This window comes from Aspergillus eucalypticola (genome assembly GCF_003184535.1).
Source record: "Aspergillus eucalypticola CBS 122712 chromosome Unknown BO83scaffold_42, whole genome shotgun sequence".
NCBI classification, from domain to species: Eukaryota; Fungi; Ascomycota; class Eurotiomycetes; order Eurotiales; family Aspergillaceae; genus Aspergillus; species Aspergillus eucalypticola.
The window spans coordinates 91,564-116,319 of record NW_020290316.1 but is presented as its reverse complement, the minus strand read 5'-3'; the positions used below and the strand labels follow the sequence as shown (position 1 = coordinate 116,319).

Sequence of the window (24,756 nt, the reverse complement as noted above, 5' to 3'; positions counted from 1 at the left end):
GCGAAGCTCGCAAAGAAAAGTGCGGATATAAGCGGATATAGACGGATATACGTTTATACAGGCCCGAAATACTGAGTCAGCATTCTGTTACTTTTTTGACCGCCTTTGGGCTGGGGGTGGCAGAATTATTCTATGGATCAAAGCGGGTTTACGGAGTAGGTTCTTGGGTATGTACTTGCAATTTCTCTATGATTCCTGTTATGTCTTGCATGCTTGTTCGTCCAAATTGCCTGCTAGGATATTAGAAACTGTCCCAGCCAGTTATTTACATAGCAATTCCTCATGCAAAGTGTTATACCCCGTCAGCGACATCACCGCGGGAGAGACGGCTAAGCCTAGGCCATGACATGACATCACGGCCGGGGATTGCTTCGCCTTTAGCTTCACAACGGATCCAAATGCGATCCACTCTGGGTCCCCACCTCTGTTGCTGCCATCATGATGATGCAATTGTCATGCTATTGTTCAATTCAAGTTGGATCTCGAATCTCGAATCTCGATGGAGTTTATAAACACTTTAAAATCTCCATTGAGTCGTTTGTGTTCTGTGATAAGCTTTTGCCAAGGCTGTCTGATCTGACATTGAAAACTATCAGTCTTGATTTTGATTTTGAGTTGAATTGAATTTGATTGAATCAAATTGAAGTGCAAAGATGGCTCGCAAGTATAAGAATTACACGCCTCGGTTGCATCAGTATGTATCTTCTTTCCTTAAGGTGGATGTATAGTATAGGAGGGTATTTGGCTAACATGTTCTTGGTAGTCTTGGTAAATGGATGCCTTCCACACTTGACGCCCATCATGAATGGCTGGGAGGTGTCATTGCACATGTCGACAGCAAGGAATCTCATGACCTTCATCCCGTGATTCAGGAATTCCAGGACCTCATTGAAAACAACACTCGCGTATACCTGCTCATCTCCGCCATGTTTAACGAACTCCCTCGAAACAGAACGTACTCTACGGATCCTACCGGCTGTCCCCAAATGCAGGACTACAAGCACATGTTACGTGTGCTGAACCATCTCATAACCACTGCCCCCTCATGGAATGACTTTTCTCACCGTGTGGGACTGGTCGGGTTGCCTATTAATGCGGTCTTGGATTGGCCGATGGGTACTCCGAGTGGTTATGCTGCGTTCCTGGATCCAGATGTCAACCGCGTGATTAAGAAGGTGCTTAATGCATGGGGCGATTTCCTCAAGTCACCTGAATCAGCTAAGGTGCTGGATAATTCGAAGTACGGGTGGTTTGGTGAGACAGCCAAGTCTGATCTAGAGGAGGTAGGCAATGTTCAGAAGACGAATCATTCATTCGAGGAGTTGTATGTCTGCGACCCGTCGGCAGAGCATCATGGCTTCAACTCTTGGGATCATTTCTTCACTCGGTTGTTCCGAGAGGGTATCCGTCCCGTTGCCTCGCCCAGTGACGACAAGGTCATTGCCAATGCGTGTGAGTCGCAGCCATACAAGGTCGCGTATGATGTCAAGGCGCGCGATCAGTTCTGGATCAAGAGCCAGCCATACTCGATATACGATATGGTGGGGTGTGATCCGTTGGCCAAGCAGTTCGAGGGCGGCACGGTCTACCAGGCGTTTTTGAGTGCATTGAGCTATCACCGCTGGCATGCACCGGTGTCCGGGAAGATCGTCAAGGCGTATGTTGTGGATGGAACGTACTATTCTGAGCCGTTGTTCGAGGGCATCGGAGACCCAGATCCATCCAACCAACATGGGATTGATAGTGCTGGTGAGGTCATGTCCCAGGAATACCTGACCGCCACGGCAACACGGGCTGTTATATTTATCGAGTGCGACAACCCTGATATTGGGCTCATGGCGTTCCTGGGCGTGGGCATGTGCGAGGTCTCGACCTGTGAGATTACCGTCTCCGAGGGCCAGCATGTGTCCAAGGGTGATCAGATTGGTATGTTCCATTTCGGTGGCTCCACGCATTGTCTGCTCTTCCGGAAGGGGGTCAATGTCCAGGGATTCCCATCGCCTAAGCTGCGACATAACGTGCCTGTCAGAAGCCAGCTGGCGGTGGTCGGTTGAGTAGTTAGTGTGGATCCGGATGTACATATGGCCATAAAGAATAGTTACGATCTTTGTATATGACTGAAGACGATTACATATATTTGCAGTATTTTGACAAAGTGCTAAAGAGACATGAAGGCTCGCTGATTCAAGATAAAATAAAAGAAATTTTTATTCTTTAAAACTAGTTTATAAGCGCTACTTCTTTCTTTCCTCTTCCCACAAGGACACCCACCTCACATTTTCGCCATGACTTGAACCGACTCCACCGGCTGATATTGCTCAGTAGCCCAGTTCATGATTAACTGGATTACCCCATCTATCTCCTCTCGGGTATTGTCCGCGTGGATCATCAACCGTACTCGACCCGTTCCCTTGGGCACAGTAGGGTGATCAACGGAATTTACCCAATATCCTGCCCGTCGCAGCCTCTTGCACAAGTTGTTAGATTGCTTAGGCTTCGTGATTATTGGAACTATCGGTGACTTAAATGGCCTGGTATACCATGTTTTCTCAGTGGGCAGGGTAAGGATGCTTCGCTCTTTGATATCCTCCCACTGAGGGTGTTTTGTCAAGGTCCAATAGAAGTACCATATGTTCTTTTGCAGACGTTGCTGGCGCTACAACATGGAGATCAGTACTGCTGACATTTTACGAAGGTGACAGGTCATACCCTGTGTCCTTCCTGGGTGGCCAGTATCTCATAGGCTGCGCGAACAGCTGCCACGGTTGTGAAAGATGGCGCAGTGGTGAAAATGATGTTCCGCCCATAGTTGATTAGTGCCTCTTTGATTGTCGAATTGCACAATACCACCGCTAGTCACTAATATTAGCATTGCCAATTTTCGAACAATGATGGGTCGTCATACCTCCCGATGACGCCAGCGCTTTTCCACAGGTATGTAACCTGATCGAGAATTCATTCTCAAGTCCATACAATGAGACGACTCCTGAGCCATGTGGCCCAATGATGCCATTAGAATGTGCTTCGTCGATTGAAAGGATATAGTTCCCTCGAGGCAGAGTGTCATAGGCAACCTTGACAATTTCGTGAAGAGGAGCCACATCTCCATCCATGCTATAGATTGACTCGATTGGGATATACACAAGTCGTTTACCTTCTGCCACTTCGGAGTTCTGGTCCCGGAGCTCTTCTAGGCGTTGTCGCAGAGAAAGGCTGTCGTTGTGACGGAAGGAAATGCTCTTAGCTCGTCCCAACCGCATCCCCTCGCGAATGCTGGAATGCACTAGCTCGTCGAAGACAATGAAGTCCCCTGGCTGCGGAATCGCGGACCAGATGGCGGTATTGGCATCATACCCGGATCCAAAGAACAGAGCGTCCTCGGAATTGTGAAATTGAGATAAATCACGTTCAATATCCAGTATGAACTGCTTTGTGCCCTCGAGGCATCGCGAGGAATTGGTCCCAATAGTGAAATGGGGGTGTCTTTCAAGCTGATGAAGAAAAGCCTCGGTCAAGATTCCAGACGCTGAGAAGGACAATGTATCATTTGATCCAAAGTCCACTGTCCCTTCAAACTCGTCTGGCGAGGCTGGCTCATACAATCTTCCCTCCGCGCGACGGCGGTCCAGCAAGACTTGGAGCTTTTGACAAAGAATATCTCTTCCCACGCTCATATTGCTTGATGGCTTGAAGGTGTCTAATGGGAAACGTACTCAGTGACACCATCTTGCCTTATATACCCAGAAACTGGCGATCATTTCCCTACTGCTAGTCCAAGGCCTCCGTGTGCAATGATTGACTGCGTACTCATGTTGTGCGTACCACATACCCTACTGGAAAACATACCTAGATTGACATCTGATAGAATGACCAACGTAATGCGTCATTTGAGGGATAAAATCCAATGACCTTGGTGTCCTTGACGGTGATGCAGTGGATCATCTACATACAACTTTCTAGAATACCCACTTTACTGAAAAGCGCGTCAGTGTGACCGTCAATTCCTGAGGAAACCCGGCCATGGTTCATATATGATTGAGGGATCCGAGCGTGCGCGGCATCGACGATGTCAACCAATATGCCATGCGGTAGTCAGAGTTGAGTCTTAGCATAACATGACCCTTGTGCGCTTTGACTAGACGCCTTTGCCATGTCCGCCTCCCAAGTGATCTAACTAGAACTTAAGGTTTACATGAATCAGGTACAACCATGGGCAGCTGAATCGAATCCGGTTTCGTAGGCTTAAGCTTCAGGGCAAGCTTAAATCATGCGACATTAGGGATCTGGGGTACCTTCCCAATACGTTACAAACCGAACACTGAATTTATGAGCGGGACCTGGCACCTGCACTTCTTTCCAAGGTTTGTGTGTCTCATTTGCTGTTTCGAATATGCAACAGCGCCACTGACGCCAGACTCCTAGATCTTGTTCATTTGGTACACGCTACAGCTAACTTAGTAGGTATCTCTGACATTCCAAGCAATTGCCACGGTTGTTCAGCAACTGTGTGATTGGCTTCATACGCCTTGATATTGGAACAGGCAGAGATAACCAGGTTAGCTCAGCTTCCTAAGATACAATGAGACTTTCCTTTTCCGTGGGTTGTCTCTGTTACTATATCTGGTGGCTTCATAGTCGGTTCGTTACTATATCTTTAGTCAGAACGTGGCGCTATTCTACAGCCACTGAGCTCCTTGGCATCTTTTAATGCAACTATCATGGTAGGTGCGGGTCAATATCCGGAAGGGATTGCTTACAGGCTCAACCTTGACCTTCCGAGAAGCAAACTTGCCTTGGCCATTCAGCTCAGGTCTCTTCGCTGCAATCTATGGTGGGCCGCCATGCTACAAACAAGTTATTGCTCCCCGCCGGCTGTAGGGCAAGACTTATAAGTTTGGACTGCCCTATCTAGCATTCGTCGCTGTTCGCTTCCAGCCAGTCACCATGCAGCCCTCAGTTCGATCCCACTAATGTCATCAACCACATTGGTGCACACCCTCCTCCTAGCACGGCTAACGATGCCTCTCTGGCCCGTCAACCCTCAACCAAGCGATTCCGCTATCTCTATACCAGCTTTGAAGCTCTTTTGATTGGTTAGCAGCCCCTATAGTTTGTGAATGTGAATGGCGGGGAGTAAAAAGCGGGCGAGCTTGTTCCCATACGGATTCCGCGGGGTCATGCCCACCTACAACTAACAGTGCGGTCAATCTTGAGTCATCACGCCTCACTTCCCCTTGTACCTTGCAGTTCAGTCCGCTCACAGGAGAACAAGCTGAAAGTCTATTGCCCTAGTGGAATTGAACCGGTCACCCAGTGTCCGCCAACTGAGAGGTTCGGTGGACTGGACCATCACACCCCGGAAACCTTAATCTGCCCAGTTGTTTACCCATACACAAACAACATAGCTATATATTGATACATAATCTACAAGCTACCTTTTGTTCATTCTCTCAACACGAGACCCGCAACTACACCATGACAAGTGGCTTTTACAGGTGCTGCTTGGACCTTTGTAAGGGACAGAACCCTGTGAATACTATTACAGAGGTTCTTTCGTGCTTTTTCTTTATTAGCGCTGAACAGCCTAAGTCCAAGAAGTCCCGATATCCCAACGCGAATCGTTAAGTTACAACAGCGACCCCGCCAGCTCATCCAATATACTCTGCCACTTGAGTCCACTCCGGATCGTGTCTCAATGCCTCCATGTCAGCATCGGTCAAACAAGCCAGCATGTCTACATCCCCCTCCGGCCGCATTGGAAAGATATATAGCAAGCCGGGTAATACGTTTCCCGAGAAGTTAGGTCGTCGTACGAAGTCGGGGCGGCCGAGTATTCCAAATTCATGGTGCATGACATCTGCCCGCGAGAGCGACGACATTCCTACATCTGTATCGGGATTGAAGGTCCCACCATATGTGATGGTCGATTTATCGGGCTGGTGTGCGATGAATGTTGCGAAGCTTCGTACATGGTACGCTGTGTTTGCGCGGTTCAGCTCCCGGCGAAGGTGGTATGCTATCGTGTGAAGTGGTAGCTCAATCAGTTCGCCGATGGTTAGCCAAGTCGCCACATTATGAATAAGGTCACCCATATACTCGGCTGGAACACCCATTACTTTGCGGCCGTCCATAGCACGCGAGAACCTCGATCGGGTATCCGGCGTATTGCGACGCTGACGCATCATGGTGAGCTTCTTCCAGAAAAACGCGCTAATAGCGTCGTCGCCTGTGATGAAAAGCACCTCGGGATCTGACTCTCCGGGCGGCGGTGTAGCCTGTGTCTTAAGATCAGTCACCTTGGCTGCGGCCAGACGTACAACATGCCACTGGGCTGGCTCTGGCCACTCCATAAGCTGCACGTCTGTACCGGGAGGACGCAGGTAATGACTATGGTCTAGCATTGGCTCATCCGGATGCAGAAGGGGAACAATATTGCGTCTATCGCAATTTATATTCTCCAGCAGATTTTCAGAGAATTTCTCCCCTCGCATAGCCTGAGCAACGAGCCGGGCAAAGCCGAATACTCCCCCGCCGTCCGTCATATTGTGTTGAGTAGCAAAGTCGATAAGCACACCCCCTTGAACAAAATTCGCCTGAAGACGGATCACACGAGAGGGATCCTCCTCTGAGTCTTCGAACCGCTGAGGGAACGCCGTGGTGGGTGCTAGTAGATTGGAGTCCAGCAAGTAATTCGGAGCCTTCAATCGCTGGATTTCGTGATACGGCGGAAGCTCACGCGAGACGTCCTTCACTTCAATAAGCCGGTCAGGGGCCGGAAAAGGCACAACGACATATTTCCCCGAGTTACCAGGACTTTTATCAACATTGATTACCTTTCCAGCCATCCATGGCACCTTGTCGCGGATCAGGGCGACAGCCGATATCAGGTCAGATACGATGTCGTCACGGGTTATGCCTTCGGGCATGGAGAAAAGGAGTAAGATGTGGGTGTAGACCTGCAGCATGGGCAGTTGGCCGAGGACATCTTCATATCGACTGAGGTCCTCATATCGGCTGGGTTCTTTCTTAGATGCTCTGCGGTAGCGGGTCATTGTGATAGTTTTCGTGGAATTGGATGGCTGTATGCTGTCAATGGCAGTGTCATTTATTGAGACTATGTGTATTTAGATACCCCGCTAGGAGACCTCTTCCTACTTATTTGGATGAATCTTTGGGTGATACCTTGACCGGATACCCGGAGTATCTCAACGGACTTGATATGTCCTTTCTAGGACAACTTATCCGAAGGACTGTGACTTGTAGAACAGTGTAAAGGCATTTTTGTGCAACATTTCACTAAGAGCCTAAGACGATATCGTAACTTACTCGTACCATCAGTAGTACAATTCCCTTCTCAGCCCTTTCCCTCAATGATATAAGAAAAAACCCTATCACCATAATCCTAACCCCAAAACACAGCCCAATACCCAATCAAGCAACCCAATACCCCTTAATTGACTCCCAATAACCCCCAAACATGATACCTACCCCCCCGTGTCACATCAAATTACCTCTCATGCATAAGCATCTGCTAACTAGTAAATTACTCTAGCAGACAATACGCGCAAGCACGCAGAAAACAAGCATAAACAATTTCTAGTTAAGCTGCAATGTCTGTCTTACTTTCAGAAACTCTAATTATCAATTTATTTTATTATGTGCGTGGGCATTATGTGTGTGTATGCGTGTATGCATGCATGCAGGCAGGTGTGTTATTATAGGGTTTTGTATGCATCTTGCTTTGGTTTAGGGATAGATGGTTTCTTTTTTTTTTCGGATGTAGGGTTTTTGGGGTGCTGTTGTGTAGTTGGTATTGTCTATTTGTTTGGTATTGCTGGAGGAAGAAGGGAGGGGGTGTGGCATTTCATGTCGAATCAATGTAAATGTATGTCATATCATATTCTTCATATCATCATAATAAAGTATGATAATCACAAGTATCCCTGTCCCTCCGCTTATGTACCTCCTGATCTACCCTGCCATGTCATACAAGCACAGCATTCACACACTTTTACCAATTATTCCTGGTACCTACACTGTGTATCCCCAACTACATACATAACCCAACAACAATAACAACAACTATAAACTCATCCTCCCCCGCGTCTCATACGGTATCAACACGACCAACAACCCCGCCAGCACAAACATCCCGCCACTAACATACACCGGCACCTCCGTCTCCATATTCGACACCAAAGCAATAATTGGCGCCAAGATCCCTCCAATCCGATTCGCGCCCCCGACTAACGCATTCCCAGTGCCGCGATACTGCGTCTCAAAGATCTCCGGCGTGTACGCATACAGCACCGCATACAGTAAACTGCTAGTGAAACTGTAGGCGCAGTTCCAACCCAACAAGGCACTGGAGGTCTTCGCCGTCGTGGACGCGAGCAAAAACGCGCCCGTGGAGAGGGTGGCGAGACACAGCGTGCCCTTGCGTCCTAACCGAGGCATCTCGACCATCACTCCGCCGACTAAGCTGCCGGGGACGCCGACTGTGGCGATGATGAGCGAGTTGCGGTACGTGATGTACGTTGAGCCGTCGCCGAATTGAATCCCGCGCATTTGCTGCAGGTAGGGGAGGAAGTTGTTGTACAGGGGGAAGCCGAGGCCGACGAGGGCCCAAATGAGGATCATGAGGGTTGTGGACCAGGCGCGGCGCGGGGTGCGGAAGAGAGCGCGCACGTAGGGGGCGGAGAGTGGTTCGAGGCGCATGCGGAGATGGTCGAGGGCACTGAGGGCTCCGTTGTTGGGTGTTGTGTTGGTTGGGGTGGGGGTGGTTGTTGTTGTTTCGGTGCTGCTGGAGATGGGTCCGTCGTCTTGGAGGTCATCTATGGATAAAGAGGAGCTGGTGCCGTTGCGACGCGCGACTTCATGGACAACGGCGACGGATTCTTCGTTGCGGCCTTTGCCCATGAGGTACTTGGGGGATTCGTAGAGAGTGAAGAATAGACACCGGGCTAGGCACATGAAGAGAGCAAGGCCGCCCATTGCGATGAGGAAGTACCGCCATCCCATGTTGGAGGCCTTGGTGCAGTGGTCGGCGGAGGCGCAGGTCATTTCGCCGATCAGAGGCCATGCGACGAGGTTGGCGAGGAGCTGTGCCAGCGCCCAGTTGATTGATAGTACCGTGAGCAGGTACTGGTGCGAACCGGGGAGAAATTCGAGGAAGATGGCCGAGTCGACGGGCAGGTTGCCGCCAACGCCGAAGGACCATAATGCAGCGAAGACGCCCACAGCTGCGAAAGACGGTGAGCCAGCAGCGACCAGGCCGAAAATGGCGGTGATGGCAATGGTCAGGTTGAAGGCCCATCGCCGACCGAACAGATCGCAGGTGAAGCCCCAGAAGAGCGACCCGGCCAATAGCCCGATGTTTTGGGCCAGGGACAATAACGGCGGCCGGGCGACGTTGAATTCATAAGACACCGGGACGAGGATGAGGGAGGTGACGATGGGCCATAGGTTGTCGCTGGCCCAGCCGAATCCAATGACGCCGAATAGCTGCCACTGATACCTGCCCATGCCGATGTCTTGGATGGCGCGGTTGAGCAGATCGGCCTTGTAGCGATAAGCAGCAGCAGCAGCATTGGGCGTCGGCGGGTTCGAAGCCCCTTCCAGCGTCGATAACACCGGCTCTGCCTCATCTGATTTGAATGCGCCCGTCATGATCACGGCGATGGAGGATGGCCACTTGACAGGTTGAAGAATGAACTCCTCGGGGTTGATCCGGTCGGTTTGGAATTGCGGGGTTGAGACAGAAAATCAGCGAAGCTTATCGGCGGCAATTATCTGGTCGCATCTCAACTTGCGATCGGGAGCAGAATCTCGTTCAGTGAGGCTGCGAAACAGATGTCATTTTGTGAGAGTGAAAGAAAGTGAAGAAAGAGTGAAGGGGAAGTGGAGAGGGAGAGAAGCGACAAGAAACAAGACATTCGGATGCGGAGGAGGATGTGCTCGGTGATTAATGATGATTACACAAGACACGAGGATGAGATGAGCATCAAAGAAAAACTCACGGAAGAAACCTTAAGATGGCGGGATCTGCAGGGCCGATGGTCTCATTTCTTTTCATCGCCAGCCAATCACGCGTTATATATGCATAAATTGCGCATTCTTCCATCCTCTGGATGCAGATCTTGAAGTACAGGAAATGAAATCATCTTAAGAGATACACCGCCAGTTAAATGTGTTATTAATTACTCATTTACTCACTAGATAACTATCTACACACTGTACACACCTGCCCTCACCTATTCCACCCCTGCCAAAGGGTAGCAAAGAATGAATCATGCTCGATATCAAGCCGTCGTGGCAGCCGATGCCAAGGGACTGATCGCCGTCACGCCGGGATAGAAGGAAGTCGGGATGGTAGGGATGGGAATGGACGCTGTCGTGCCAAAGTCCGTGGTGAGATCCGCTGCCATCGTGGTGGCCGAATATCCTGAGGGCGCCGTGGTGACAGTCTGGGTGGTCGTGTACGAGGTGGTGGAATCGCTGTCTTCGAGGCAAAATCCATCACCATACGCCGACTCGCAGGTGTAGGTCTGCTCATCGCCGCTTTCGGTCCACATGGCAAAATCCTCGATGGTGATGTCGGTGCAAGGGGCCGTGTCCGAGCATACCACCTTGATGGGCCCGCGTTCGGCACCATCCGCCTCCGTTCCCTTCCAGTTCTTGAATGTGATGTTACTCAGTTCCACGCCGTCGCCATCCACGGCTGTCATGCTGCTCCAATAGCTGTCAATATACAGAGAATAGGCGTTGCCGTGTCCTGCAACGCATTAGCCGGAGGCTGTATATACCTAGTTCGAGTGGGCCAGACATACCAATAAAGTTCTCCAGAAGGGTGTTGTTGACTGTCCCACTACCGCCATTGCTCTTGATCATGTACATCTGGTTGGAACTCCAGGTGTAAACGTTGCGGTACAGAATATCAGTGATATCGGTGTCAGCGCCGAGAGAACCCATCGCACAACCTCCACTCCAGTTGCAGTAGATGCTTTCCACTAGGATGTTGTTGGCAGGGCTCTGCGGGTTGTCAGTAACCCAGCTAGGAATGGTCATACCAGGTGGGCCTTACCTTGACTGTAACACATTCATCCTTGTTGGTCACCTCGACCTGGGAACATGAATCAGCACTAAAAGCTTTCCATTGTGGTATGGTGTGGAACATACGTCGTGAACCCAGATATTGCTACCCCACACATCAATCCCATCCAAGCCGCCCGAGTTACCACCCCGGATAGCCATGTTATACACTTCTCCATCGGAGCAGTCGTCCATGACGAAGTGGAAGGCTGGCGCGTCCACGAGAATGATATCATGCACCGCGAAATTGCTCACATCCTGGAGTCGCAAAATCCGTGGCCCATCAAGATCGCCCTCCCGGTGGTACACATATCCGAATCCCTGGACGGCACCAGAGGACGAGTTACTGTACAACTCAAAGTCGGAAGAATTCTCCACTAGAATCATATTACCTCCATCGGTGCCAGTACGGTAAATAGTACCGTCTAGGATGATGGCGGTCGCCTTGCCTCCTGACAGAGACACCCAGGTATCCATCGCATAGTCACCAGGAGGAATATAGATCAGACCTCCATCCGAGCACGCATCCCAAGCTTCTGAGAGGGGAGACCCAATGTCGGTGGAGTTGTCCGCCACAGCACCATAGTCCAGGATGTTACACGTCTTGGTCGCAGCCTTGGAGTGTGCTGAAGTGAGCGGACCGACGCTACCGGAGAGCTGGCCGTTGACCAGCAACGGGGCGAGGGCGAGAGCGAGGATGGAAAGAGCAGGCATGGTGAGAAGTTACTTTGCAAGTGTCTCTCTGCTTGGCCAGTGTCTCTCTGCTTGGTCTCAACCGATCGCAGCAATTGCCGCTGGCCTTTTATAAGCATCCAGTATGCCACATACCTCGTGGGCAGCTCCTCCCACCGGAGAATCCATAGCCGCCCCCATCACCTCAGCTCATATGAGGTGCCTTCAAGGATTGACACGACGGTGGGAGACGGCAGGGTTTCTCGATATTAATTCTGGATTCATTGTTTCGTCCCGTTGGATTCCCGTTCCTGGACCGATGCCGATCACTTTCTTCTCATGAATCAGAGGTCAAGCTTTAGCTCAGGCCTTTCAGAGCAATTCCTTATTCACGGAGAAATCGACTCAGGAGTAGGGACCCCGCCGGCTTCGAAACGAGCGCTGACGGGCGCTCGGCTACTTCGAAGGGGATATTGCAGCGATGATCATGTTGGAGCTGACAACTTAGCCCTTTAGCGGTTCGACAGGGTCGCTTGGCAATCCACGAGTCAGGGTCTACCGTTGGTGAGTCCTCATGATTGCAGGGACGTGCACACATCAGTCGACAAGGGGCCATGAATTTCGGATTCAAGCTTACGTACCTGCAGACCTTTGAAGCTTGTGTTCAATGGAAGATTAAACAGAGACAAGAAGTGCATCGGATGGGAGATGCCGTATCTGCTTACGTATGGTACCATATGTTACTTACTATATACCGTTATATACGCCACCATACGTAGTAAACCGGCTACTTGCAATACCACCTCTATGTAAGTACTCGTCTGATACAGACAACATGGTATCATGGAAATGGGTCTCTAGTGGATATCTCGGCAGTTCCGATCGCGAGCTTCCCCATAGTAAAACCACAGCCACAACACAACCTGAAAACGACCAATCTATCTCTTTGCCGAATTTTCTCCTATCCCCCTTTGGACCCTAGAATACGCGTGTTCAACCTCCTCCGGAATATCAACATGATCAATAAACCCCTTCCCCATGGGCCCATACCCATGCTCATCATCTCTCAGCCGTGGAATCTCACCCAGAACCAGACCCAAGAAGCGTGACATACTCCACAATGTCCCCGTCACCCCTGGCATACTACCATCATCATCATATGCCAACTCACCCTCCTCAAGCTTAACTCGAGGCACTATAATCGGCCAGCTGAGCAACTTCGGGGGGTTCGGCGCATACGCCTTTTCAAATGAGGCAACCGTCCGCCGAGCCATGGTCGGATCCTGCACAACAATCATAGATTTAGGTTCCGGGATACCGTTCCTTGCCAATAATGCCCGTGTTTCTAAGGCATTCTGTCCGCAATTCGTGGACTTATCTTCTAGTAGAACCGTGCAGCCGGAATTTTGAATCAAAGTGGCATCAAAGCACCGCGTGAAGATGGTATGCAATACGTGAGATTCCGGCTTGCCTGTGATTTCTGGGACGAGGTGTGCGTAGTCTGGGTGCCTCGATACGGCCTCGTAAAGATGAGGCGTGGAGTGGCCGATTCCACCACATAGAACGAGTGTTTTAGTTAATTGAGGGTTGCGCTCTAGGTGTTTGAAGACGGTTTCTGCGGGATAAAGCACAGCCGAGACACATATCACGATGCAGTCGGTATTGATTGGGGGGTGGGATGATGCTGGGATTTGTTCGTGGGCCAGGAATTGCGCTAGCAGATTGATGTCGTCCGGGTTGATGGATGAGGATGACATTGTTTTTGCTGCTGATTCACCGACTGACTAGCTTCATAGCTATAGCCGATTTATCTAGCTGTTGACTTTAGTTCAGTCTAGTTGCTTAGATTGCATATCGTGGTGTTTGAGGCAGATGAAAGGAATTGGAGATTAGTTAATTACGGTCACACCCTCTTCCTGGAACGATGATTGGTCCAGGTTCTTGCGGGGTATCAATACCCCGAGACCCCGATTTATCTTCTCTCCCATGTTCGCTGTTTATCAATTTCAAGAATTGCACGGCGTTTTCAGCGAGTATTGACCTGCTAAGTATGTGGGAGATGCCATAGAATTGGTATGTAGTATCCATGGTAATGTGGAAGATACGCCCATTGTAGGCATACATTTTACCTAAATATCTCTTCCTAATGTTGCGGACAAAAAAATATACCACTTGATGACAAAAACACGGTGTTTTCTTACCACTCATGTGAGCCACTTCCTGGTCAAACTCCAGATGGTACTTACTACTTACTACTCTTGAGCTGGTTGTTAGTTATCTGAACAGCGAGTGATTATCGCAGATGATAGTAACCGGAACCCCAGAAAGGAAAGTATAGAAACCTTCAGGAACATTCCTTCCCTTTCTTCTTTCTGCTGGATCCTCTAATCTAATTAAATTCATATGACTAGTTTACCACGGGGATTGCTTTAGGTCAATCTAGCATGAAATGGTGCTCTCCACTACTGTTCAGTTCTACCCATGGAATACTATCTGCTACCACAAAATTATTTCCACTACTGCCTCTATTAGGCGGGAGATGCCGAACAAACTGTTCGCTTTACTGATTAGATCGACTATAGTGATCTTCTGAATAAAATAGTATGGGGGCTATACTCTCGATGCCGACAGTTAAATAAGACACCTCGTGGCTCCTGCTTGACAATTTCCATTACACAAAGAGCCGTCCACGTGATACCATCGCTGACGGGGACAAACTCACATCACACAGAAAAGAAAGCACTTACACGCCCCTCAATCTTGCATGATCCACTTATTTACCTGTCCCAGGATGCAAGGCTACAATTTTTCTTTCGGGTAGACCAGATCAAGCACACACCAACACAAGACATACGCGATGTCTCAAAGATCATTGTCGATGCCGTCAACTGTCTCGAGGGTTCGCCGTGGTCTCGACAATCTGTTTGACAAAATCATGGAATTTAGAGGATGTGTGCCTACCGATGGTCATGTGGATATTCACAATCTAAAGTCTGTTGAACATGTAACTCGTTTTGACTTTGAGCAGTTGGACAATCCCCAGACTTGTTCTACAATCTTTCCTCCGGTCTTTTTTCGACCCATGGAGTCAACTCAATTACAGAAATCTTATCCTGAGGTACGCGGATTTGCAAACATTGATCAGTTCATCGGCAAAGTGTCGCCCAAAACCCGTTGTAGTCAGATAGCCAGCCTTATCCATGATCATGCGACCCGTGAGGCAATGCTTCATCAAAGGCTTGACTTCGTTCTGTAAGCTCCTTGGAAACAATCTTTCTTCATTGCAGATATACCTCCTCTGCTGACATATGAATACTAGGGCTCCCGATAGTACCTTTTACTTGGAAGAGGATCTCACATGTCCTTACGGTAAGGGACGTGATTGGTGGTATGTTCCTAGGGCTCTAGAGCCGGAACCAAGGCCAGTTGATGGGAAAGCCTATCCTCATCTTACTCTTCATCTCCTTGATATAAAGGAAGCTCGGGAAGACTCCCTACTCTTCTCTGAATTCAGTGCATTAGTTTTGCTATGCTAGGCCGCGCAAACCAGCGCAAGGTAGATTCAGAGACAGAGAAGTGGAGGCTTATGGAAAATGATGGTAAAGGGAAAGAAGAATATTCCTATCTCTTTCCTAATGAAGAGTACTTTCCTGTACTTATCTTCTCTTTTGTTCTTCCTCAACACGCAAGACCCCTTACTGCATGTATGGTCCAGGAAAAGCTGGTCATTAGACAGTCGAAACTTTACAGCTTTGAATGGAAGAAGAGCGCGCCAATTGATTTTTTTCTTCGCCTTTATCTGAGCCGTCCCTTGGAGACCCGGGGGTGAGTACGACTATGTCCTCCACCGCACTTTCCACACGCGTTTTTCCTTATGCAGTTTCTGCGTTTACTTGTGTGACGACAACAACCTACTACAGAGCACTCAATACTTCATGCTTTTTTGTTTTCTTATTTTTCCCCTTATACCAATGTCAAATACTTGGATTATCTTTTCTATGCAAAGTAGCATTCATTTTTATCACTATCGTAATTGCCTTTTGATTGCTTATATCATGCCTTTTACATGCTCCAACCACAAAGCCGAGTGGACAGCAGCGGCTAAGACATACAATGTCATCGGCTAAGACATTATTGACCTGGCCTGATCTGCGCTCAGGATCCAAAGTGAACAAAGAGCAGTACCTTTTGTACCGTGTCCTACTGCCCGACTACAAGGAGCCCGAATTTCTAAATCCTTTACGTTTTGGGATCCCTACGATTCTCATCACCCAAGCACAGAATGTGCTATATAAAATACAAACATATCAACTCTATATGAAAATGTTGGGGAATGACAACTGGACTGATCCAGTCATGGGGTCATCTGGATCAGTGAGGTTGCAGACGGATATTGGGAAGGGATGGCATAAGAACAAGAAAATGAAAATGCCAGGCGAAGACACAGTAATCTCTGTCTTTCTGGAACTTCTCAACTCCCTGACCTCCACAATTTTCGGAACCAACAGTCATTCTGGTTCGGGGGGTAAATTCCTTGTGTAATATGTTCCTCTCTTGCCCAGCAGTCCAAATTTAAACCTGCAACTGGTCTGTAAGTAGATTATAACCAGCTTCTTGGATCAATTTAGTGAGTTGCAGGAACTTCAAGCATCGTCTTATTACTGCAGATATGTCCGAGATAAATATCTGTTATACTAGTCTTTTTCATTTTACGTCTAGTACATTAGTCGTCACCAGCACCTTCTATCTAAGCATCAGATCAAACGACAGTAATGGATTTATGTCCGAATTATTCGTCAATAATTGAATAAAAGCGCTCAACAGTAGACGAGAGACATGGAAAAACACAATTCCCAACGATGAAGTGCAAAGGTTTGACTGCAGCAGGCACCGACCCTCGAATAATCAAAACATGTTCATGGTATACTCTCTTCCCATCTCTTCCAGCATCTTTTTTCAAACGACTCTAGTAGTGCAATTAAGTAGGGGATATATATATATCTAAACCAAAAAGCAAAAAGCTCACCGGCAATTATGGGTTGCCAACCCATAGGAGGCTACGAAAACCGCTTAGTGCGGTTTTTGCAGACGATTTCCAGCACGACGATGGCACGTTCTTGAGCCTACGTGCTACGTGTCAAGGGCCAGCTCGCCCCATGCCCGGAATCGTACCCAGGACTCCCGAGTGTCTCTGGTTCTACACGGCCTAAGGGACAGGCAGAACTACGGGCCTGGCTTTAAGCCACTCGGTTACCCTGGGTTTGGTTATTGATTACTTCCCAGAACTTCCCTTGTCTGTTCCATTTTCCTTTCTGAAAATAATAATTTGGGTGGACTTTTTACCCAGGTATCAATCCTGGCGGCCTGGTTTCCCTTGGGGGGCGTGAATTGGTGGGTGTGGTGGGATGCTGGTGGTGGTGAAGCTATTCGGGTCCTTCCCTTTCTGGTCTATATCATGTCTTCCGGCATCCGCACCCCATGAGGCTCTCACCATACTATTCCTTACTTTCTATAGATGATATTCATATCCCCCCTCTCCATCTTCGTAAACCATTCCTACTTTACCGAAAGCAACATACTGTTCACCACCGCAGACTAGCTGGTCTCCCGACCCACCGATTCTTACCAGTTCTTTCCCTGAGTCACTCTCCCCCATGAATCCTTATCAGTCAGTGAAGTGAATCCAGTGCGCTACCTTTTTGTTGACAACTTTTCCATGTATACTGAAGCCTATTGTAGTCCCCTTTTTGCTTCTTCCCTGTAGAGTCTAAGCAACAAGCACACCTTATCTCTATTAGTTCTAGCGAAGTTACTTTACGGAAAGTATGAACCTGCACCTATTCTCTTCAAAGAAGAAATCAACCTTTCTTATTCCCGCATATTTCTTGACTCTGGCTTAAACTCTTACTCTTATCTTTTCTTTGTACTTCTTCATACATATAGCCAACTGCACTTGCACCTTACGTCTATCATCTGAGGCTAGAACCTTACCTCCCCAGATGACTTTCCAGCATATCGAAAGTCACGCTCTCTTCTAGATAGTCTCATTCTTGAGGCTATCAGTGTGTCTCATAATTCACATAGACGGTTACACTAGACTAATTGGTGTGGCCCTACAACTCATGTTTGTCGGTAGCAAAATCACCTAATCTATAACACTACACTAGTCCCCTCCATACTTGTAAACACTTTGGCTTCCTGTCACCTGGAAGCCTTTGCAAAGGCAATATTGCCTGAATTGGCCGTGTGATCGCTAATGGATCAGTGCATTTCAAACACACGCTTGTGTATATGCACCTAGACCTACGGTTGGCAGCACAAAGTGAAGGCTTTCAATAACCTCGGAACACATGGACCTGGCGAGCTAACAAGTTTGAATTAATTAGGTATCCAAGCCATTCTATCCTACCGAAGTGCTCTGGTGGAACGATTCAACAGGAAGTTCGATGTACTTGGCGCTTACGGTATCAGCGCCAGTACTTGGACCGCTGCTACTATACAACGCGAAGGAGCGATACTATCCTAGGAGATTTTACAACCATATCACAAACAATATGCACCTTACAGAACAATACTTCCGATAAGCACAAAAATCTGACACTTACGATGCTATGTTACGATCATTTACGTTGTGATTGGGTGGCACATACTTTTAATCACGCATCCGAGTCGTTGCTATCAGCTGCACACTAGAACATAGGGCTAGCACGTTCAGGGAGCACTAGGCCGGATCTGTGAGAGTGTAAAGGCGAAAATTGATAGCCTGACTGATTGTTCCAGTGAGGGAGCTTCTTCGTTCTTCTTTTTCATTTAGACTCATACGATTCTTGATTTCCTACTGCCTCCACAGCTCTAGTCATCATTGATGATCAACCGTTGGCAGCCGCGTGCCAAGGAAGCAAGTTCCGGTGGTTGTTTGCCGAGAGAGCCATTCATATTGGCTGCCTCGGCTAGATAAATGGAATCTTCTCTCAGGAACAACCGATGCCCCAGCTTCCGCAGTTCTCGCAATGAATCAAGTCAATGCACCCCAGCTTCCGCCAGTACCGATTTGGCTGTGTGTGCTCCATCTATGGCAGTTTCTGTCGTTCGACTGACTCAAAGAATTGTTCTTCCGGCCATCCCGAATAACTGATGACCCCAAGCCCAGATTTCTCGGCCACCTCTCTTGGCAGCGATGAAGGTTTTAAAGAATGGCTGCTGCCTCTCCTGGTGGTTTGTTCTTGTGTGCACTGGGTAGCCAAAGTCTGTGACAATGCAGCTTCAGTTTATCGTGGGCTCTTTGCTTCTCTTTGGTTCTGCTTTGGCGGCCCCAGCTCCGCCAGCAGATGCAAGATCCCATCCCAGCATTGATTCTCTGGGTACCCTTCAAGCTCTGAAGTATAACAACTTGGGCCCAGGAAACAATGGCACCGCCGCAGTCTTGGTCTACGACCGACTGCCATACCTCAGTGCAGAATCTCGGTGTGCATCCATTGGCGAAGCCCTCTATCCGCTACAGGATGTATCCCACGCCAACGCCACAGAGATAGGGTACCAGCTTGACTATCTGGTTTACACGAAGGATGTGGAGGCGAATAGCTCCTTTTGGATAGCCAAAGACTCGCCCGATGGCTGTCAGGCATACTCTCAAAGCCGTAAGCAATTTATTTCCGCTCCATGTGATCGACAACTGCCTGCCCTTTGCACCTCCAGCGTGCCTCCTACTACCGACAAGGACAGGGAAGCCGTGAACAAGTCAAAGATCTCTATCTCATTCGACGACTACCATATGACTGGCTATCGTGATGGGCGCTCGTTTCGATTCCTAGGCATTCCCTTCGCAGACCCGCCAGTCAGGGACCTGCGATTCGCACCCCCACGCCCTTACTCAGGTCCCAAGAAGATTGACGCGACTGAAATGGCGGACTCATGCATTCAATCAGTTTCGGGTTTCGGTACCCTCGACAATGGCGGTATCTCGGAAGACTGTCTGTACCTGAACGTCTATTCTCCAGTCCTGCCCTCTTCACACGACAGAAAGTCCACCCGCAAGCCTGTCGCGGTATACTTTTACGGCGGTGCGTTCACTAGTGGAACCGCGTCAATGGTCGACTACGATGGAGGAAATTTCGCTAGTCGTAACGATGTTGTTGTTGTGACCGTCAACTACCGAGTCGGTGCTCTAGGGTGGCTGACCACGGGCAACCTCACCACGGGCAATTACGGCACACGCGACCAAATCCTCGCATTGAAGTGGGTCAACAAGTACATCGAAGCATTTGGTGGAGATCCAAACCATGTCACAATCTTTGGCCAATCCGCCGGAGGTCAGAGTGTTATTGCGCTGCTCTCTTCGACTGCAGCCCAGGGCCTATTCTCCGGTGCCATTGTGCAGTCCGCCCCGGTTGACCTTCCCTGGTTCACACGCGAGGTGTATACCAAGATCGTTACTCCCAACATCGCGGGGGCTGTCGGCTGCAACGGCACCACATCAGAAACCGCCCTCATCTCCTGCCTGAGATCGGTTCCGGCAACCCGGTATCTCGACAACACTACAGAGTTCGAAGCTGCCATGACAGCCTCCACCAAGACTATCGCCAGCGATTGGCTGCATTCATCTGAGATCCTCGCATCAATCGAGCCCCTGATGCCCATAGTAGACGACACCGGCAGTGGCATCATTGACGACCAGTTCTACCGTCTTCTCGCCTCGAACAGGCTACCCAACCGCGTCCCCACCATGTTCACAACAGTCACCACCGAGGCCGCTCTCTACGTTGATCAATACGTCTCGAACCTCGGGACAAGCGAAGCAGCTCTCGAGCTCGTCTACAGCTACGCCTACCCCACCTCCCTCATCAAATCCCTCATCGCCACCGACGCCTTTCCCCTAAACACCTCAGACCCCGACAGCGTCCGGAACACCGTCGCCGACGCCCTCACCCACAGCGAATGGAGCTGCCCACAAGCCTACCTCCTCCGCCACGGCGGCCGCCACACTTTCCCACACCTCTGGGAAGTCGAAGTCCGACACGGCCACGTCCAAACCACCGTAGATGTCCCGAGCATCTGCTCCCCCAACACCGATTTCAACGCCACATGCCACTCCGCAGATGTGCTTCCCGCCTGGGGCACTCTCAACAGCAAGACAAAGAATGTCTCCCCATACTACAACAAGCGGGACATCCTGCATTCCCGCCTCATGAACGACATCTTCGGTTCCTTCTTCCGCACCCGCAATCCCAACCCCGATCTGGAGATGCTGAAGCTTCGTGGTCCCGCCTATGCATCGACTTACCAGATCTTTGGTCCTCGTGGATACTACATGCCTGAGTATGAAATCGCGGAGCGAAATGTGAGTGTTCTCGGCATGCCGCCGTCGATTGTGAAGAATCCGGGTGTTACGGAGAAGTGTGCTGTGTTTGAAGACTTTGGGTTCAGCTTCCAGAGGGCTAATCTTACTGTCTGAGTGTGGGGGATGGAGAGTATTATATGATACGGATATATCATATTCTGACGTCTGGAAGCGGAAGTCAGCACTATGTATATAGCGGTAGAAGCATCATGCTGGAGTCGAGGAAAATGAATGTAAATCTAGTATAGTAATCTGGAAGAGCCTAACATTGATAAAATTCATTGCATTGACTCAATAAGCAAGTAAAAAAGGTGGAGATGTACTCAGTTCTAGGATGATTAAGCGGGATCGAACTCAAATAGACTCGTACTTTGCTTTCTCGCAACCCCCATCTACCTACCAATCAAACGACCACTAGTGACTACTTTGGTAAAAGAAAACAATCTGAATTATCTGATATTCGTAATATAGTAAGTAGTGTATACTAACGAGGTAAAAGAGAAAAGATGACCCCTGGAATCAAATAAGGTAGAATAAAACAACAGAGAGAATGGTGAGAGACGGCGAAAGAAACAGCAGAACTCCGTCTAACTCTCTAAAAAAAATACTCGTATCGTCGTTAATCGTAACATAGCCGACCGCCATCGGGTCCGTCAGTTCATCATATCATATCATATCGTAGCACGTAGCATTATCATCAAATGTGGGGTATTGGCCATTCAGGAAACCGCCCAACCAAGTAAAACGCCGGTCATTCATGTATTCCATACTCCGCTTCGTTCTTGCTGTCGTCAACAATGGCTCTGCGCGGTGTCATTCTTTAGTCTTTGTAGCGTAGTAGTACTGTGGTCTGGGGGAACGTGTATTCATTAGGTGGGTAATATTCTTTGTTGTCGTGCTTAGAGGTGTGATTCTGAGTAGGAGTGATCATTCTTGTTGACAGATGTGAAAAGAAAAGGTGGTTGGGATTGTTCACCGGTCGTACATGGTGGACCGTCGGCTTCGTGGAGGATATTCCATGTCCGGCATTCCTACGGGGATTCCTCGGGCTGGCGATGGCTGTACCGGATTGGCCCATCTCTGAGGCCGAGATCCGCCTGAGGGGTAGCGGGAACGCTCCGGAGTTGCCGAGTTACTGAAACCAGAGGCGTTGGGGTTGACGTGAGGTCCTCTGTAACTCCGTCGGCCGTCATCGCCCGCACGCATGTCGACGTCGGGTGGGGGAGGCGGTCGGATTGGATAGCTGCCATTCCTATTCATGTATCGAGGGTGCACGTGCGTATATACCGGTACTTCATGATTGACGGGGACAGCTGCGGGATCGCTAAACACGTGGTCGCGGAATGTTGGCCTTGGAGTCCGGGGAGGGCGGACCGGCTCCTCGGCATATATTCTCGATGAGCGTGCCCGACGGGGACCATCGGAGTCGTAGGGTCTGGCCGAGCTGGCATTGTACATGTCCCGGTGCATGTATCGTTGCTGATCATCCGGGGAGAATGCCCGTTCGGGTCTTCTGGCGTAGGATTCATGCGAATGGCGGCGAGCGTGAGAATGGTGAGGAGTGTCTGGACGCAGATGACGATGGTGTCGATTAGCGCTGGGAGACGCGCGGCGTACTGCACCCCCAGAATCCTCGGATGATGCATCGGATGCACTGTTCCCAGGCAATGTATTTGGACTGACAGGCCGGGAATACGCCGGAGTGCGATCACGACCTCTTGGTTTGGGAACAGACTTGGTCCACATGGGAGGTGAAGGAGCTCGGCGCGGCGCCTCAACGTCTGGCGCACGGGGGAAGTATGTTGACTGAACCCGACGGGTGGCGGACGGTGGGTACTCGCCGCTGCGACGCCTCTGGTGCCTACTGGGAGGGGAAGGTTCCTCTGGGACTAGGTGAGGGCGATGTGTTGACGACCGACGCCGTGGAGGGAGGCTGGTCTCTTCCCTGGTGAGTGGTATGTCTTTGTTGGAGAAGTGAGAATGGTAGGTGCCAAAGCTCGGTGGAGATGCACGCAAGATGTTTCTCTTGATGTAATCGAGTTCGAAGCGTCGACTAACCGACTCGTGCCATTCTACCATTTCCGGGTCTGGTCTGTCTGGAAAAGCCTCCCGCGGAATTTGTTTGGGAAAGAACTCTCCGCTCGGAGTTTCAATGTCCCACAAATCGACCGCATTCTGAAGGTACCGGCAATGCTCGTCCGGATCGAGAAGGAGCTGAATGGTCTGCCATCGCACAAAGCCATTCGGCTGAAGAGCTGGAATGGCGGGGGGTTTATAAGGATCGGAGGTAGGCTGAATACTATGAAAGCATCCCAGGCGTTGGTAGATGAAGGAAAGCGCGGACGGTTTGGTCTGGAGAAAGAGGACGTCGTAGTTGCCGCCCACCTTGCGATAAAAAGCTGCCAGTCGTTCTGGAGTGAGGTCGGCGGTAGCGTAGTCGTCGAAGGATGTCTTCGCACGCGAACAATGGGAGATAAGCTTGGATTCATAGTGCGCAGCAACTCAGGAGAAGCTCCCCCTCCCCCATTTGCGACTTACGATGATGCGGGCAATTCCCAGGCACAGCTGTTCCAGCAGCGGGGCCGGACTCTTATCGGCATTGATCAACACTCCCCAGTAACTCGGGCCCTGATGATCATGGGCGGAAAACATGGCCGAGCTAGAATGGGGCCCGGTGTAGAGGCATTAGACGGCAGTGAGGACAGCGGGGACATCAATGGGGGGGAGAATTGGGGGGCACGAGGAAGTTGAAGAAGGTGTGGATTGAGTAACGAGGCTGGGAATGCGGTTGTTAGTTTTGGTGAGGTGCAGCACTGCACCTGCACCTTGTGCCGCAGCAGCTCTTCATGCCATTCAAGGCATAGTGAAGACGCGTGATCGCGGGCGGTTAGTGGCTTGTCAAGCGCAAGGCTTTGGCCTGGCGGTCAGGCACCCATCCAGCACGGGCTCCACTGCGGGGGAGCCCAAAGGATGTCAACTCGTTTGCTGGCACCGTCAACACGCCAACTCAATCCGCCTCATCTGTTCCCCTTCGTGTTATTGGCGTCGGAGCATGCTGGCGCTGTATGCGACAGAAAGCCAAATGGGGCCCCTGCACGAGGCCGCTTTTGGGTACCTGAAGGTTTTGAAGGTCTGACTTCCGGTCTGCCCTCCTCATCCAAAAATTCACTCGCCATTGTGGGAATCACCTGATGGTGGGTTGGGTTGGAGGGGTTGCCCCCCCTTGAGAAAGACTATCTCTTACTGCTCTTTGACTACAGATCCCAGATGGACTCGATCTACTGGCTCCGTTACATTCTGAGGACCCCCTATCCCTAATACAGCTGGCTTGATCCAAACGACAGAGCTCAATACCATTTTAACCTGTTGGCCTCGGATGAGGTACATGATCTAGATTAGCATCATTCGTGTCCACAAGTTCGAGCCCACATTGGAATGACATGACACGACCCAACCCTCATTTGAGCTGATCAACAAACGCTAATGGGCGAAGGCATATGCTCCCATCCTCCAATAATCCCGTGTCGGGTTATCTTTGAGAGTGCTACAGGAAGACTGCCGAGGACTGCTGAAAAAGATGTCTGATGGCATGTGCATAAGTTTGGCTGTATTCTCTTGTCTCAAATTTACGAAGAGAATTTTATCATCTCTCTGAA

The 24,756-nt window shown here is 49.8% G+C and overlaps 10 protein-coding genes across 10 annotated transcripts; 4 read left to right on the top strand and 6 right to left on the bottom strand.

Annotated features, from left to right (window-relative positions):
• Positions 1-197: 197 nt before the first annotated feature.
• On the top strand, positions 198-2,168 carry BO83DRAFT_441851 (phosphatidylserine decarboxylase family protein). Its single transcript, XM_025536363.1, has 2 exons — positions 198-694; positions 764-2,168. The coding sequence occupies exons 1-2, from the start codon at positions 654-656 to the stop codon at positions 2,052-2,054; spliced, it is 1,332 nt and encodes a 443-aa protein (XP_025382575.1). The 5' UTR covers positions 198-653; the 3' UTR covers positions 2,055-2,168.
• Positions 2,169-2,272: 104 nt separating this feature from the next.
• BO83DRAFT_458275 (aminotransferase class I/II-fold pyridoxal phosphate-dependent enzyme) lies at positions 2,273-3,674 on the bottom strand (the record flags this gene model as incomplete). Its single annotated transcript, XM_025537129.1, has 3 exons — positions 2,273-2,656; positions 2,710-2,852; positions 2,906-3,674. 3 exons carry the CDS (start codon positions 3,672-3,674, stop codon positions 2,273-2,275), a joined length of 1,296 nt encoding a protein of 431 aa, XP_025382574.1.
• Positions 3,675-5,648: 1,974 nt separating this feature from the next.
• BO83DRAFT_421471 (trichothecene 3-O-acetyltransferase) lies at positions 5,649-7,052 on the bottom strand (the record flags this gene model as incomplete). The annotated part of the gene is made up of 1 exon (XM_025534995.1): positions 5,649-7,052. One exon carries the CDS (start codon positions 7,050-7,052, stop codon positions 5,649-5,651), a length of 1,404 nt encoding a protein of 467 aa, XP_025382573.1.
• An 897-nt stretch (positions 7,053-7,949) lies between these two features.
• Positions 7,950-9,969, bottom strand: BO83DRAFT_383161 (putative sugar transporter). The gene has a single exon (XM_025532404.1). The coding sequence runs from the start codon at positions 9,667-9,669 to the stop codon at positions 8,083-8,085; it is 1,587 nt and encodes a 528-aa protein (XP_025382572.1). The 5' UTR covers positions 9,670-9,969; the 3' UTR covers positions 7,950-8,082.
• Positions 9,970-10,301: 332 nt separating this feature from the next.
• Positions 10,302-11,805, bottom strand: BO83DRAFT_325477 (rhamnogalacturonase rhgA; the record flags this gene model as incomplete). Its single annotated transcript, XM_025528009.1, has 4 exons — positions 10,302-10,774; positions 10,830-11,031; positions 11,084-11,122; positions 11,179-11,805. The coding sequence occupies 4 exons, from the start codon at positions 11,803-11,805 to the stop codon at positions 10,302-10,304; spliced, it is 1,341 nt and encodes a 446-aa protein (XP_025382571.1).
• Positions 11,806-12,528: 723 nt separating this feature from the next.
• Positions 12,529-13,616, bottom strand: BO83DRAFT_383159 (YdcF family protein). Its single transcript, XM_025532403.1, has one exon. The coding sequence runs from the start codon at positions 13,518-13,520 to the stop codon at positions 12,702-12,704; it is 819 nt and encodes a 272-aa protein (XP_025382570.1). The 5' UTR covers positions 13,521-13,616; the 3' UTR covers positions 12,529-12,701.
• A 1,004-nt stretch (positions 13,617-14,620) lies between these two features.
• Positions 14,621-15,534, top strand: BO83DRAFT_458269 (uncharacterized protein; the record flags this gene model as incomplete). The annotated part of the gene is made up of 2 exons (XM_025537128.1): positions 14,621-15,015; positions 15,095-15,534. The coding sequence occupies 2 exons, from the start codon at positions 14,621-14,623 to the stop codon at positions 15,297-15,299; spliced, it is 600 nt and encodes a 199-aa protein (XP_025382569.1). The 3' UTR covers positions 15,300-15,534.
• A 342-nt stretch (positions 15,535-15,876) lies between these two features.
• Positions 15,877-16,305, top strand: BO83DRAFT_393826 (uncharacterized protein; the record flags this gene model as incomplete). The annotated part of the gene is made up of 1 exon (XM_025532993.1): positions 15,877-16,305. One exon carries the CDS (start codon positions 15,877-15,879, stop codon positions 16,303-16,305), a length of 429 nt encoding a protein of 142 aa, XP_025382568.1.
• Positions 16,306-18,728: 2,423 nt separating this feature from the next.
• On the top strand, positions 18,729-21,323 carry BO83DRAFT_383158 (putative cholinesterase). Its single transcript, XM_025532402.1, has one exon. The coding sequence runs from the start codon at positions 19,019-19,021 to the stop codon at positions 21,212-21,214; it is 2,196 nt and encodes a 731-aa protein (XP_025382567.1). The 5' UTR covers positions 18,729-19,018; the 3' UTR covers positions 21,215-21,323.
• Positions 21,324-22,072: 749 nt separating this feature from the next.
• BO83DRAFT_412383 (uncharacterized protein) lies at positions 22,073-23,908 on the bottom strand (the record flags this gene model as incomplete). The annotated part of the gene is made up of 2 exons (XM_025534400.1): positions 23,639-23,908; positions 22,073-23,578 (listed from the first exon to the last, which is right to left on the bottom strand). The coding sequence occupies exons 1-2, from the start codon at positions 23,750-23,752 to the stop codon at positions 22,073-22,075; spliced, it is 1,620 nt and encodes a 539-aa protein (XP_025382566.1). The 5' UTR covers positions 23,753-23,908.
• Positions 23,909-24,756: the final 848 nt, after the last annotated feature.

What these genes read in the sequence shown, in the direction of transcription:
- BO83DRAFT_383161 (XM_025532404.1), bottom strand. Translation starts at nt 9,669, where the DNA reads ATGACGGGCGCATTCAAATCAGATGAGGCAGAGCCGGTGTTATCGACG.
- BO83DRAFT_383158 (XM_025532402.1), top strand. Translation starts at nt 19,019, where the DNA reads ATGCAGCTTCAGTTTATCGTGGGCTCTTTGCTTCTCTTTGGTTCTGCT.
- BO83DRAFT_441851 (XM_025536363.1), top strand. Translation starts at nt 654, where the DNA reads ATGGCTCGCAAGTATAAGAATTACACGCCTCGGTTGCATCA. An exon ending in TACACGCCTCGGTTGCATCA is followed by an intron (nt 695 to 763) that starts GTATGTATCTTC and finishes TGTTCTTGGTAG; the next exon opens with TCTTGGTAAATGGATGCCTT.
- BO83DRAFT_383159 (XM_025532403.1), bottom strand. Translation starts at nt 13,520, where the DNA reads ATGTCATCCTCATCCATCAACCCGGACGACATCAATCTGCTAGCGCAA.